General features: G+C 37.1%; 2 protein-coding genes across 3 annotated transcripts; both read right to left on the reverse strand.

Annotated features, from left to right (window-relative positions):
* Positions 1–657: 657 nt before the first annotated feature.
* LOC141905350 (cytochrome c oxidase subunit 5A, mitochondrial-like) lies at positions 658–6,439 on the reverse strand. The gene is made up of 5 exons (XM_074794192.1): positions 6,295–6,439; positions 3,046–3,176; positions 2,822–2,926; positions 1,007–1,161; positions 658–921 (listed from the first exon to the last, which is right to left on the reverse strand). The coding sequence occupies exons 1-4, from the start codon at positions 6,371–6,373 to the stop codon at positions 1,012–1,014; spliced, it is 465 nt and encodes a 154-aa protein (XP_074650293.1). The 5' UTR covers positions 6,374–6,439; the 3' UTR covers positions 658–921; positions 1,007–1,011.
* A 903-nt stretch (positions 6,440–7,342) lies between these two features.
* On the reverse strand, positions 7,343–10,768 carry LOC141905972 (organic cation transporter protein-like). 2 transcript variants are annotated; one of them, XM_074795101.1, is made up of 10 exons: positions 10,598–10,768; positions 10,230–10,429; positions 9,746–9,976; positions 9,150–9,346; positions 8,658–9,044; positions 8,425–8,559; positions 8,264–8,349; positions 7,924–8,044; positions 7,763–7,835; positions 7,343–7,584 (listed from the first exon to the last, which is right to left on the reverse strand). In XM_074795101.1, exons 1-10 carry the CDS (start codon positions 10,725–10,727, stop codon positions 7,396–7,398), a joined length of 1,749 nt encoding a protein of 582 aa, XP_074651202.1. In that variant the 5' UTR covers positions 10,728–10,768; the 3' UTR covers positions 7,343–7,395. The 2 variants fall into 2 exon arrangements, with proteins under 2 accessions (XP_074651202.1, XP_074651203.1); XM_074795102.1 differs by having other exon boundaries at positions 10,230–10,423; positions 10,598–10,612.
* Positions 10,769–14,801: the final 4,033 nt, after the last annotated feature.

Below are 14,801 nucleotides of genomic sequence, written 5' to 3' on the forward strand. Positions count from 1 at the left end.
TAGTAGACACGTCAACCGCTCTGTCGAGTCTGTATTGGTGGTGCTGTTTCCTCGGGATCACTGCTGTACTAACAGACTCAAGAATAACACGCAGTTAACATCCTTCTCATCGTTTCTTATTCCGCGTCTGGCTTGTCTTAGTGTATTTGTTCCAACTCTGTAACGATCTGATCCAAGCAAACCAGACTTGATATCTCGTAATCGTAGTTTTTACCAAAATGAGAGTAGTTTCCATTTGAAAAAAATAGTTCAGTAACCCTCGCCTTACCCGCACATGGTCAACTCGGACAAAAATGAAATAATTTTCTTAACTTTCGCGCGTATTCTCCTATCCTTCAAACTCGGCCTGAACTTAAATCGGACCTATTTTGCTGGTTCCAGTTTTCCGAGGTAGGCAAGGTTTACCGTAATCTAATTGAATGATTGAGAAGTTATTCTGAGTTTCAGATATTTTTTGGGAGTAGAAACTCGAATTGACCATTCCTATTTCAAGGACCGCTATGAACTGTTTCTACTGATGGTTCAATTTGATTAGATGATGTTCCTTAGCAGTTTCTGAGCAATTCAAGTTGATAAATCCTTTTAAAGCAGTCAATACTAGAACCGAAGACCTTCATACCGGAAAATTCCATAAGAAACCAACAAAAAATTCTCCAATAAAAGGAAGAATGTTTATTTCAACAAAATGATCCTAACACAATACGTACGTACACCCAGAATAAATATGTCAATAGAAACACGGCAATGTGTGGTTGAATACATTTTTAGTAAATCAGTTCTAATTACGTGTACATAAAATACAAATATCTGAGTGTTTGTCTATATTTACTTGTATCCATCAAACTTTTAATTAGTTAGTTAGTATCATTCAAAAACAATGACTGCGCTTCTTCTACGTCAAACAACGCCTCCTAAGAACACCTAGAATTAGAGAGAATATGGTATTTAGTCAATTGAATATTTATTAATTCCCCGTTTTGTAACTAGATGGCAGTAGCTTACAGACCTATGTTAGTGCATGTCTAATACATCGGGCATGGCTAACTCTGGTTTGTCGTAACCTAATTGTTCGGGTGTGGAAATTCCGAGCTCTTCGAGGGTCGGAGTAATCTCCTGTAGAATGTATGGCCAGATGACTTTCTTTCGGTTTCCGCATTTGAACTGAAATGAGAAAGCGGTGACAAATTATCCAATCCATAAGACAATACGTACATCACATCTCAAATCAGATCTTATTCAGAGGTGGTTATGCAAAATGGCTCATAGAATTCATTTGATACGTCAGATAATCTATGTGGGTTTTTCACTGACTACTTCACTTATTCAGGGTCCGTACAGATCAGTCATTCCTAGATATAGGGAGTTTTCCGAAAAGTTTCAAATTTTGAATAAGTGTCCGTAAACTCCGAATCGGCATCGGTCACCCGTAAACGATTTATCTCCGAAAATCGTTAATTTGGTGGTTTTGTATGCAGACTCTTAAGCCGCGATCACACAAGCATTTTCGGCCCGTGCCAAATTTGGCCCGGAACAACTGTTCACACGGGTGCCAAATGGGTCCGGGCCAAATTTTGCCCGACCAAAAACGTCGGACCTTATTATAGCAACAGGCAAATGATTGCGTTTGAATTACAACTGGCACCGAAAATGATCCACTTCGCTTTGTTTGAGCATTGTTGAGTATCGAGTGAATGGTTTGCGTGTGAACGCACTATCTAATTAGGCACGGGCCAAATCTTCTCCATGTGATCGCGACATTATCTTATACTGTACACTACTAAACTTGGTTTTTCATTGGTAAACCTGCTTCGGAGAAAAAATCCTGGTCACAACTGTACAAATTTTAATAGGCGTAGTCTAATGTACAACTACAAGCTAGACAAAAATTTCTAATGGCCTATTTCTCATAATTGGAGGAATTTTGGGTATTTTGCTCAAATTAAAGGAGTTTCGGCACCTTTAAAAGCATATTCGGGTTAAGAAGGAGTTTTTAAGGAATTTAGGAGTCGTAGGGCACTTGTTAAACGGTCATCCGAGTTCATCTGATCCAAATTGAGCGAAGCCTGCTTCAATAGCGAAATTCCATAATCTAAGTTTGAACTCAGAAATCAAATTCATCAATGCGCCAATATTTTGCGAGTTGTTCAATGCCACTCATCAAATAGAATAGTGGCATACCCAAAAGTACAGTAGGCTTCATGCTCAACGTCACTATATACAAGATAAAGAGCTGAAAATATAGTGAATTATCTGATAAGAATACATCAGAAATTATTTGATAATGTGTAGCTGGAAATAAAGTATATTTGCACGATTAAAGTATATATAAATAGACGATATCAGTTTTGGCACGATTCAATATAGAAGAGATCACAAGATGGTATGTAGAACACGACATAGTGAAGGGTTTAAAAATCAGCAAACATTGTCAAAACCAACGACTTTAAACCAAAGCTTCTATTATCAATGTCAGGCTTTTTGATCTTGTTGCTAGTTTCAATTCAAGAACCTGCAGGACCCAGTTCCGCAGTTCCAGTTAAGATTTGACTTATGAGTTATAATGTGAACTGATTTTAACTCTGATTTATCTCTTAACTCACAACTGCGGAACCAAACCTTGGATCCTGCCTTAGAAGTTGGCTCGTTCCACAAAAACATGCGTAACCCAGGATATAATTACTATCGAAGAAAATTCATTAAAAGAAATAAGCTCTATAGAATTTGAATCCAAATACAACATACCCATAACCAATTTCTGATAGGTCCCACAGTACCTACCCCCAACATATGTCAAGTATAAAAGAAAAACTTCGATAGATACCTGAACAGCTTCCAGATATCTGACAGCCAGTGAATGATCATTTATTCTACGACAAGCTTTTAATGCTGCAACAATAATTCGTGGCTCAGGAACCAAATCAAATCCCTACGAAAAAAGATAACAAAATGCAAATATTTTCATTTCAATTTTCAGCAACGCCACAAACAACCTAGTTTATGCTCGGAATACTTCCAAAATCGAGCTCCGGCATACAGTTCATGTACCTGCAGTTCATTCATTCCTCTTCTGACGTCCCAGCCATCGATATTTGGATTACTAAAAAACTGTTCATACCGGGCGTCGAATTCTTCGTCGGTTTCTACGCTATGTTTGGACATGTGGCGCACGCTGGTTACTGTAAAGAAAAAACAAATAAATCATATGAATAATGAATGCGCATAACGTATAGGCTGATACCGGCTGATGCCTTAATATTTTCATCCTTTGAGTCGGATGCAAAACGTTCACACAACTAGGCCTACTAGAAAGACAGTTCCAAATGGGTCAGTACCGTACCTGGAACGTACCAAATTTGGAACGGACCAAATTAGTGTGCATTTACACACGCAAGATGTTGCTAGGAGTATTCTTCCCCGGAAGTTATATCTATTGAATGATTTATGAGTGCCTGGGTGTTATTCATTTTAAAAATTTTGATGATGGCAGTGCATCATTACATCTGGACACATATCTCCTACAATAATGGTAAATTCAAGGACATTTTCAGAACAAATTAAAATGGCTACTCAGCGAGTAACACACGCGATAGACGGATGAATAATAATCTGTTAGCCTTTATTTTTAGGCAATACAGAATTATATGAAATCTGAAAACTATATTAATCAGCTTGATGACGGAGGAGGAGCACTGCGCTACAAGTGACTAGAGCTAGAGGATGTTATCACTAAGGCCAAAAAAAAAATATATTCTGTTTCTGGCCCTTCTGCACAAAATGATGCAGTTTTTTTTCTACATTTGACTATCGAGTGTGATGGATTAGTCGACAGGAACAAGTCCGGACGGATGTATAGTAGCCGGCACTTTCAAAATTGACATCGATATCAACATGCTTTTGGTTTTCATTCATAATCAGACAATAGCAATGAATAGATAGATGGACTAAACTTTCGCGTTTTACGCCATAGGCGACTAGTTGGCGCTAGCGCATGGTGCGCGAATTTCGGAGTCGATTTTTATTTCAGAAAAACAATTTTGACACAGGGGTTCTTGATCGACGCGCGCGCTGACCAGAAACAGAATACATTTTTTGTTTGGCCTAACAATTGAATTCATACTGCAGAGTATTCAGTTCTGTTCCAAAATTTTGGTATGGAACTGAATTGATCGTTTAAAATCAAACCAAATTGGAAAGATCTAAGATGGAACTAACTTTTTGCTAGTGAGAACGCTTTCAGTTGTTATTAGGATAACACACCATTAATTGTAACCGTCATCTACTCAAGAGTCAATGCCTTATTTAAGGCGTTTTTTTAAAGCAACTTGTATAAAATCGCTTTGCTCCGTCGATTACCGTCACGTGATACAAATCGAATCGCCTTAAATAAATGACCCTACTCTCCACAACCGGAACCTGAATTTTCTCCGATTGAAAAAGCCGCCATTTTGTTTTTGATCTATCACTGAACGCTCCACTGCCGTAGCAAATCGAATCAAAGCGCTTTGATGAGCGATTTGGTCGCGTTGGGTACTCGCGTTGGCGATTTGGTTAAATGAATGGACGTTGTAGGCAAATCGTTGTAGGCGCATTGCTTCAATAAATCGGCGATTCGATCCGTGTTGATTCGAGTTGCTTAAATAATAAATACGTCACGCTAAAATCTGGCAGCCCATTAACTAAAATCCGGCAATTTATGAATCGGGTTATTTCAGAATGTATTTATTTCGTGAAATTTCGAACAAGATTGGGTCGATGAATAGTTTAACAATGAACCGCGTTGATCGAACGAGTTCGAAAATAGCTGAAATCCCCTTAGCAACGGGAGCGAATTCATGAAACAAACCACGCGCCGGCGCCCGGTTCAGCCATCGCAGGCTCGAATCCCGGAGAATTACGCTCTCGCGCGCGCGTGCGACAGTCAACTCCAGCCGCAGTGCTGAAATATATAATCATTTATCAAATTTAATGACCCTAAAACTGCGATGAGTCGCGTTGCCGTACGATTTGCTTAAAACTTCACGGCAGCGCGGCGGCCCGAGGATGGATCGGCACGGTCTCGCTCCGAGGAGCAGCGACATCGCGGTCGGCAAAAACATTAGTCTCCGCCCCTTCTTTCACCAAATAAGGAATTCGGTACCGCTGGCCACGTGCACTATTTATTTTGAACAGTAGATTCCCGGTACTCGACATTCCCCCGAGAATTAGAGACAAATAAATATTTATCGCGAGAGAAATCAATTTTTGTATTGACATTTGAATTTTGCTGCTGATGATTTATTCGATTTTTTTTCTGGCAGAAAAAAATTATGCAATCGAAGCGTTTCAACGTGTCTTTCATTTTTTCGTGTCTTCCTTTACTTTTCAAATGGAGCTAATTTCTAAATTAACACCAGGTCAAATTCTTCAATCTTGCAAACCGTCTCAGTTTCACCATAAATGTCGGTTTTTACATTTCGGGTTTTACAAAGTGGTTTATAAACCATTGAAAAATTCTTGATACAAATCGAAATAGTAATCTTTTTAGCAGTGGTAAACCGACCTACCCCGGGTAGCCAAACACCAGTTTATATTTAGTTAAGAAATGGGTCAAGTTTTTTTCATAGAAAATTTGAATTTCATTATTTTTAATAACCAGAAATTAATCGAACCTTAAAGTTGAAGTTTCATGTTCTGTCCCCCACCACTTAACTATATGGCATTAGTTTTCATTTTTCCAAGCTTAAAAATAAGAATTGATTTAATTTCTTCAATAATTTAATGCTCGGGGCCCAAATCTACAGAACAATTTCAACATCGAAATAAAATTGATAGACTTTAAGAGTTATAGTAAGAGTTTCTTGGCAGTTTCATTGACTGACAACAATTAATTATCTCGGTATTCCTTTAGTCACTGACATCATTTTGAGTGTTTTTGTTACATACGTGAACGAGGTTGTTTTCGAATCGTTATGATTTCTTAATCTTAGTCGTAAAAATTAAATCAAGCTGCAGTGACGAAGCATCCGTCACTTAGATTTCATCTATTACATATTATTTCTAGTTTTCACCTGATGAAGAAACGCGATTGAGAATGTAAAACTGAAGATCAAGTTAATGTGAATCAAGCCTCTTCAGTTCCTGTAATCGATGACCGTGGGAACTGAACAAAGTCAAAATGACCCTTCGATGCTGCACTACGTGACCTCAGAAACATCGATCCCAAACGCGACCAGAACGCGGAAGTAAACGACCTTGGATTTAATTCCTCTTTTCTACCCCGAACCCTCGATCGTAGTGAAATCAATTCACACTCACCGGCAACACATCGTTGTACTGTAGTTTTAGTAACGCTTTGTAAGCCACTAGTGGCTCTCTGTGCTAACAATCGGAACATCTTAAATCGCAAAGAACGCGAGCGCCGGTAACAGAAAAAAAACTTCCCAAAATGGCCGACAGCTGGTTGAAGATAGATGACGACCGGCACAGCTCGCAAAAGTTCAACACAGGCAAGTTCGAATCCCCTAAATATAGTTCAATTCAATTCGATTTTATTTTACATATCTTTGATATCGGCACGTGGATACGGTGACAATCCCATATATCCTTAGAGGTAATTTTTTCTATATAGAAAGAATATGAATAGAATAAAACTTTATTGGGTCCTTGGAATAAATGCAGTATACTAGCATATCCAATAGTAGGGACACGCAACCATCAGTAGGCCTAGCCCTACGACCCATTTTGACGCCCGTGGGGCTCATCCCCTGCTCATCGTCTAATTCAATTTCAGCATCACTGACCACTCGGAATATCAGATGGTATTTATTACTCGCATGCCACGGTAGGAAATCCGATTATGTCAAATCGTGACCGTTTTATGCTGCTACTATACATGCGCTAAATATATGTGAATTAATTACTCCTCGCAAGCCAGGGTCTTTGAGTTGGGGGCAGTTCACCAACTTTGTGTCTGATGTACCACAGGGGTACACTAGGACGGAGATCACTGTGGAGACAGCCACACTACAGGACTGGGGACAAGCTGCTTACCGAATATAAATAATACGATCACCGACCACTCAGGCGGCTGGCTGCTGGAACTACTCGGAGGTAACCTCTGGTAAATTCTTCAAACGGCACTGTCGGCACCGGTGGAATGTATATAAATATTAATGAATAACGGGTCTCCTTGCAGTGGTCATCATCAGTTTCTTCTTTGTTCGAAGCATCTTGTGTCAAGACTTATTTTTCAGGAAGTTTACTACAAGACATTTAAGACTGAACAATTTCGCGCAGGAGAAGAAGTGAAATAAGAAATTTGACTACGAATATGTCATCATGTTTTTTTATTATTTCCCTGCAATCCGGGTCTAGTATATTCCATATGTTTATATATAACTGCGGTTAATTGGCAGATCACATTGACAATTCATCGTTTTCAACATTTGTCGAATCGTCTACGGGTGACCGATGCCAATTTTCGATATCTTCAATGGTTTGAGGCAGGGGTCGGTTTAGTGTCTCCGGTAAGATCAATGCTGCAAATCCGACAAATATACTGAGAGCGCCAAATAAGACCCCAGGAAACCAGGGCAAATATTTCACCTGTGAAAGAAATCAAAACTCACTTTCAAAAGAGATAAATTTGCTTTTACAACTTAGGTTCACCAAAATGAATACCAAGAATATGGTCTAGAAACCTGATTAAATTTCGGGAAGGAAATGATTCTGCGACCCGTCAAAAAGTATTATTTTCAATTATAAATTATGACACCATACTTGCCACATAAGTCGAAAAAGGCGCAAGGATATTGGCTATACGTCCAAACAACGAAGAAACCCCTAGGCCTGAATTCCTGAAAGTACAGAAATGGTTTTCGCATTTCATAAGATATCGAACAGGAAAATTGGAAGGTTAGAATGTGAAAATAACTTCAGGATCACCTGAGATTTGTAGGGTAAATCTCTTGTGCGTAAAGAACTATCTCTGCGAATGAAAATGTTATTGCGTATTTAGCTATAAGCGCCAGTACCGTTATCAAAACCGATAAATCCGTCCCTGAATCTGGAGATAAGAAATAAACGAGAGGATGAGTGGAAAAGAAATACAAAATACACAATTCGATATTTGCGAATCGTCTGATAAGAATAATGCACAAGGTCCAATTTCATGAATAGGTTTAAGCTTATAACGGTGAATTTTAAATTTTGGTCATCATTGAAAGCATGTTTTCATAAGCAATTCGTGAAAATGGACCCTCTGAGCGATATACATATACGATACCCGTTTTCTTGGGGATGACGCTGGCTAATAATAACGCAACTCCTGTAATAATATGATGGACGACAAGAGGCCACCGTCGACCTAATCTGAAAGGTAACGACACGAATTCATGATTTCTAATTCGCTTATAATTTCAATCGCCTGCTATTTCGCTAACTTACTTTTGAAGACAGATGATACACAGAATGTAAGCCGGTATTTCTACGATTCCGCTCAGAAAGAAATTCAAGTAGATATTTCCAGCCAACTGCGTAGACAGTAACGTCAATCCGTGATATACTAGAGTATTGACGAACCTAATTTACGAAAGAAGACGTTATTTTACCCGGTTTGAATTCGTTCCGTAAACTGAGCATACAAAATTTCAACATATCTATAATGGAAATCGCGTTACCACAAAGAGCACATAATGGAAGCATTGATAAGCATTCTTTTTGATCTTAAAACGTCTAGAAATGTATATTTTCTTCCTTCTTCGTCTTTCCGTTGATTGGATCCCTTTCGGAAACAGTTCAACAGGTTCTTTTTAACTGTGCTGCTATTCGATGAAGCTCTGCTGCCGCTAAGATGATTGCTATGTAAGTTGTAACTATCGCTGTCGTGGTTAGATACGAGCGCTCGATCGGCGGTTATTTCGTCGACCGCGTTTAATTCGTCTGCTTCGTGTAAGTATTGCTCGAAGTTATCGTTATTTTCAGTGATGGCGGCTTTTCTAAAATGTTTACGCGCTTCTTCAGCCCTGCCGTTTGCCACTAGCCAAATAAGAGACTCGGGCACGTACCTTAATGAAAAGAAATCATGAAGTGAGAGTAAAAAAAATCCCAAATTTTCAAAATGTGTCGTTATTGTTTTTGTGACAGCGACTTTCATTGGCTTTACGACCTACCAATAAACAGCGATGGTCAATATACAAGGTAATGAAATTGCCAGTTGAAGATGACGCCAATCTCTGATACAATACGCCATGAGCGCCAAAATAAACCAAGCTGCCGACCAGAATAACTGTATACTTATTCCCGCCACACTACGGTGGCTTGCTTGCCAGAGTTCGCAACACAAAACGATGCCAGTCAAACCAGAACCCTGAAAACAGTATGACTCTGGTAGACTGATATAAATCTCAGTATTCAGAGTTAATGAAAAAACCCATAATTTATGACTTAATGATTTGTTCTAATCTAACAAGTTTCGGATTAACTCCATCGTCAGCGATAAACAAAAATCAGATCATTTTCGTTTCTCTAATGGTGGGGGTTAATCACGGGGTTAGTCAAAACTTCGAAACCGTCAGATAAGAATAAACCAGTCATCAACTGTGGGTTTTGCTCATTAATATATCATATTGACATTTGAATTCACGCTCATATCATCGTTTGTAATCGATCTGAAGTTCACACATAGGGAATTCGAGTTTGTGTTTACGTTTAGTAGATTGAAATCCAAAAGTTAATAAACACCAACAGATTGTTTTGGCTCTAATACCTCTCGTAGTGCTCCGTTGAAGAATTTCAATGCGGCAAACGCCTCGAAATTGGGCACAACTGCGATTATCGTACCCACAACTACCATTGCCCACTGGCAACCGAAATGTACAGGTTTTCTTCCAACTCGGTCGGATAGCGCCGGAAAAACGAGGGCTCCTAATAAAACCCCGGCAACGAACAACGACTGTGACGTCTCCACAAAGTAATTACGGTCACACACAAGATTCCACTTAAATAAAGATATATGTATATAGCACATCGATATATAATTTACCGTGATGTTTACAAATGAAGAGAAATGTGTTAGGATCGAATGGAAAAATCATTTATCATCAAAAAATCAATATGGTTTATTGAGTCGTAAAAAATTTATACACGATTGAATGTTGCATCCGATCGCTGAATCATAATTTCTAACCTAGGGCTATTAATTCCTTAATTCCGAAACTTGTGTGTCCTTACTAGTAGACATATTTGCTTACCTCTGTAACGATAGTTGATCCAATAGTCGAATCGTAAGTCCATCCATCTGTACAGGATTCTGTCACATTCGTCTCGGACGAATAATTCGTGTACATTTTGCATTGTGAACGTTCCATTTCTCCGTTACGATTTTCAAACGGGATAGCATCGTTAACCGTCACGTTGTCCGGAAGTTTACAGTGATGTTCTGGTTCTGCTCCTTTTTTTTATGGTAAATGAAATACCTTTAATCTATTTTGAGCGTGTCGGACTGACGCATCAACATTTTTCGAATTACGGTCTTAAACCAAGACATTGGATTTCATCACGCATGCATCAATGTAATCTTTCAAAGACTGTGTAGAACACAATAAAATGATATATTTACCTGTGAATACTACGATCATCATATGCCAAGTCCCTGATAAGTTGAACGAGATGGAGTATATGACATACATGACCATTCTCCATCGGTTATAGACCCCCAACTTTGACAGTGCTTTATCCACGTCAAACATATTCACATTCGATTACGTCCGTTAGAAAAACAAGTGGTTCATATCCTAAAGAAATAGAGCACTTATATATATTTATACATATACACCGTTATACATATGTTAATCAATGAGAGGACTTTTAGAAAAAGAACACTGGATAAAAAGTGTTTTTGAATCAGGTTGTCCATTTCGTTTGAGCGCGAAGAAACCACATTCATTCATGTTGAAGCTTTCAAGTTAACTATCATTTTCGATGTCTCATTTTTCTAACATTCCCTTGGTAGTATATACGTATGAATATTACTGTTACATAAGTAGACAATTTATGAGGTTTTATTTCATACTGTGCACTTACGAAAAATAAAGTAACATATAATGAATTCATTCGAAAATATACTGATCCAAGAAAATCCAACTTCTCACAATTTTTAAGTATCCAACGTAATCCATGCAAGTAATTGTCATGAAAAGATCTACGCGTCGTTGTTCATTGCTTACGGTAAACTAAACAAGCCGTCGGTTTGAACATGGACTCTAAAACGAAGAAGAAAGAACCGACTAGAACAGAGATAAATGTCCTGTAAGATTTATGCTTTCTCACATTCTATTCAATGTCGGGTTTGTTCGTGAAATTGCTATTTGTTAAGCGTTAAGAAGCCAAACAATAAAGACGCACCACCAGTCCGAGTGTGACTTCTTATTCTGAAATGAAATGTACTTATTAGAAACACGAATTCTAGTAAAATGTTTTACTGTGATACGAAATCACGCCATAAAAACCGTTATAAACATTGACAACTACTATGCTCCGGGGCTCTGTTTGAGTCGATGTGCACTACGTCATCAATATTGGCGTTTCAAAATAGAAATTTCAATTGAGAATTTAGGCGTTCATTTTGCGATTAAACATATACTTCGTAACTGTTATTTTCTACCTATAAATGTTCATGTCTTTTTGATAATTGATTTTTCGGTCGATATGCACTACGTCATCAATATATCGTGGCTTGATTGGTTGCCGGTGAATTCAATTCAATTATCGATACATCCAAATTCAATAACTTAACTGATTCTTAATATTATGTTGTTTATATCATATCATTTATTGTCGATAACATTAAGCAATATATGTGTGTTATTTTTCAAGGCGTCGATAAGCTTTCAAGTTAGTTCTCCTGTTATCTATAAGTATGGATAGCTTTATCTAGCTGCTGCTCAGCTAGGAGAGATGTGAGAGATATAAATTCTGATTTTAGTTACTTGCTATACACCCGTTATTGCAGACACGCAAAACTGCTAATGATACAGGTGAAACTTATTGAAATATGAACGATATCAGCGCAGTCTTTCGACGGAAGATAAACCAAGTGTTAAACCTATAAAGGCATCAGGCATCTGACCTGAATAAATACTCGAAAGTAATACTTACGTTTTATGTGGCCGATTATGTATTTAATACAGTATAGAATGTGATATAATGACAATAATATTCCTATTAACGAACAAAAGGTTAGTTCGTATAAACGCCATATTGGTTTCAAGGTCGGATTATTTCCACTGTCCTTTTTCACATTAAATTACATATCTATTTCGTCCTGTCTATCAATTGAACTCATCCGAAATCAATTGTTTGTTTCTCGATTATGAAAAGATGATCATAACTTTTTTTATCGTTGAATAGGGATTGACCCTGTTATTTCTATTGGTAGATTTCGTTTGATTTGTTTTGATTCGGTGTCCCTTACAAACCTGCCACACCTGCCGGGAACGAAAAAGGGAGTTTGATTTTGAAATCGATGTACAGATATAGTTGTGTGATCGGCGGTCGAATTTAAGAAGTGCGTAATTAGAAATTTCCGTTCCGGTTCGTTCAAACGATCCTCCAATCAGAACTGGCAAGCGACTGTGGGGTTAGTACATCGAGCAACAGCCAGTTCAGACAGACGATTTTACTGAAGTCGCGTGACTTTTACATATTCATAACATAAACATGGCTTATCCACATTTATCGCATAATTATTACAAAATATCCTCGAATTTCATGGTAGAAATCTAGATATTCTAAGCTCTAGAATTTTAAGTATTTGAAAAAGATAGAATAAGAACTCTAGCATTGCATCCTGTGGTTAAGTGAAAAGTTGAGCTTCGCGCACCCGTTTGAAAATCTGAGTAGTTGAAGTTGAGTTGAAGTTGGAAATACAGTTGGATTGTTTTAGATATCATACTTGAGTGTTGAGTAGAATAGTTGCAGATCATGTTAAAAAATTTACTTGATTAAGATGATAATTAAAACACATTACTTACTGGGTGACACGTGAGAAAACCGCGACCACCATCTGCGCACGGAGACGCGTATATAATATGACATACAATATACTTTACTTCTATTGTAGCACTGTATAGAATAACGAGAACAGAGATTTGGTGTAATTACGTATTTTGATATACTAATAAGCGAGAACTTGGGCTACTGTACGACTATCAATCACGCAGTAATGAAATGTCATAATTTGAACCCGAATTCCAAACTGCCTTTTTCCGTCACGTTGATGAGGGTAGAAGTCATTGATACCGAAGGTTGCTAGATATTTTTTGCTAACCTATTCACGAATGTACGGACGGGCATTGCGGTTAACATGAAATGTATCTCGAAATTTTTACTTAGAAAAAATATAAAGACATTTCGATATATATATATATATATATATATATATATATATATATATATATATATATATATATATATATATATATATATATATATATATATATATATATATATATATATATATATATATATATATATATATATATATATATATATATATATATATATATATATATATATATATATATATATCAATCACGCCTTTTTCGCGGTTTGTACACCAGTGAAATGAACCATTTTCAACAAATTGGCATAAAAACCGAAAATGTATGATATTGTATTTATTATCATATTCATAAAATACTGACTGCTTTGAAATAACAGTTACGTAGCTTGTATATAAATAAAACCAGCTCTAAAAGCGATAAGACAATCAGGATTAAGGATTAAAAACGCAGAAAATTTATACATCAAATAAAAATGACAAGTGTTTTCGGTATCTTCTATACCATCCCACTAATTATTTCTAACCCCTTTTTTCACTATTTTGGGCACAGTTTCTGTCTCAGGTTATTGTTATCATTATAGGCAAAGTAGCAAATGTATTGAACATCATGGAGGTATTACTGTAACTCAGCTTGTGCTAGCCGGTAAAATTCGTCTCCATTCGAAAAATGATATTCCCAGATTTCCGCACTCTCTTGGCGGACAGTATAAAATACTGAAATTGTAGAGCTCGTGAAATTTTAAGGGCAGTTAAGGAGTAAATAGCTAAATCGATAATGTGAAAGATAATCTTACCTCTGCAAAACGCGTTATAATGATGAATATTGATGTTTGATTCACAGTATTTGAAAGTGTCCGAGGTAATTTCTCTACAATTATTGTGGTGTAAATTTGCGCAGTGGATTGTTGAAAAACAGAAATTAAAAAGTCTGAATGAAAAAGAAAAAAAAATCAAGTCATCGTTTAACTTTCTATATCTTTAGTTGGAAAATAATTGAACTGGAATGTTAGCTTTCCACTCTCCCATTTGAGAGAATCTAACTATTTGAATTCGAGGAGTAGGTTAAAAGTACGATCGAATATCATATATGAGTGACCTACGATAAAAGAAAGATGCAAGAACCAACTTTCTGTGTCATGTGATGAGAAAATAACGTGAATACTATCCGCACATGGGGAAAATTTGGACCCAAAACCCCCAACAGTCTTTTAATTCGTCAAGCTAAATCTCTTTTTCTGTTAAGTTGAAATACCAAGATATCGTAAAAACTAGGGTTGCGCTTTCTATATATGTCGTTTCTTGTTTGTAAGCTTCAAGTTTATTTTGTAGTATTATATACTATATGATGTAATGTTTAATTCAAATTTGTTCTGAAATAAAGTAAATTGAAGTGGAGTAAAAATTGACATTTTCATTTTGCCACTTCTCCCCTCTTTACTACACGATTCACCATCGTCTGGCACATGCTACGTTTCGTTGG

Source organism: Tubulanus polymorphus, chromosome 5 (genome assembly GCF_964204645.1).
Source record: "Tubulanus polymorphus chromosome 5, tnTubPoly1.2, whole genome shotgun sequence".
NCBI classification, from domain to species: domain Eukaryota; kingdom Metazoa; phylum Nemertea; class Palaeonemertea; order Tubulaniformes; family Tubulanidae; genus Tubulanus; species Tubulanus polymorphus.

Excerpts from the sequence above, each read along its gene's own strand:
- LOC141905350 (XM_074794192.1), bottom strand. The coding sequence starts at position 6,373 with ATGTTCCGATTGTTAGCACAGAGAGCCACTAGTGGCTTACAAAGCGTT. Across the intron at positions 3,177-6,294 it reads AGTACAACGATGTGTTGCCG|TAACCAGCGTGCGCCACATG; the intron begins GTGAGTGTGAAT and ends TTTTCTTTACAG. Across the intron at positions 2,927-3,045 it reads GAGGAATGAATGAACTGCAG|GGATTTGATTTGGTTCCTGA; the intron begins GTACATGAACTG and ends CTTTTTTCGTAG.
- LOC141905972 (XM_074795101.1), bottom strand. The coding sequence starts at position 10,727 with ATGTTTGACGTGGATAAAGCACTGTCAAAGTTGGGGGTCTATAACCGA. Across the intron at positions 8,560-8,657 it reads TCCATTATGTGCTCTTTGTG|GTTCGTCAATACTCTAGTAT; the intron begins GTAACGCGATTT and ends TTCGTAAATTAG. Across the intron at positions 8,045-8,263 it reads CGTCATCCCCAAGAAAACGG|ATTCAGGGACGGATTTATCG; the intron begins GTATCGTATATG and ends TCTTATCTCCAG.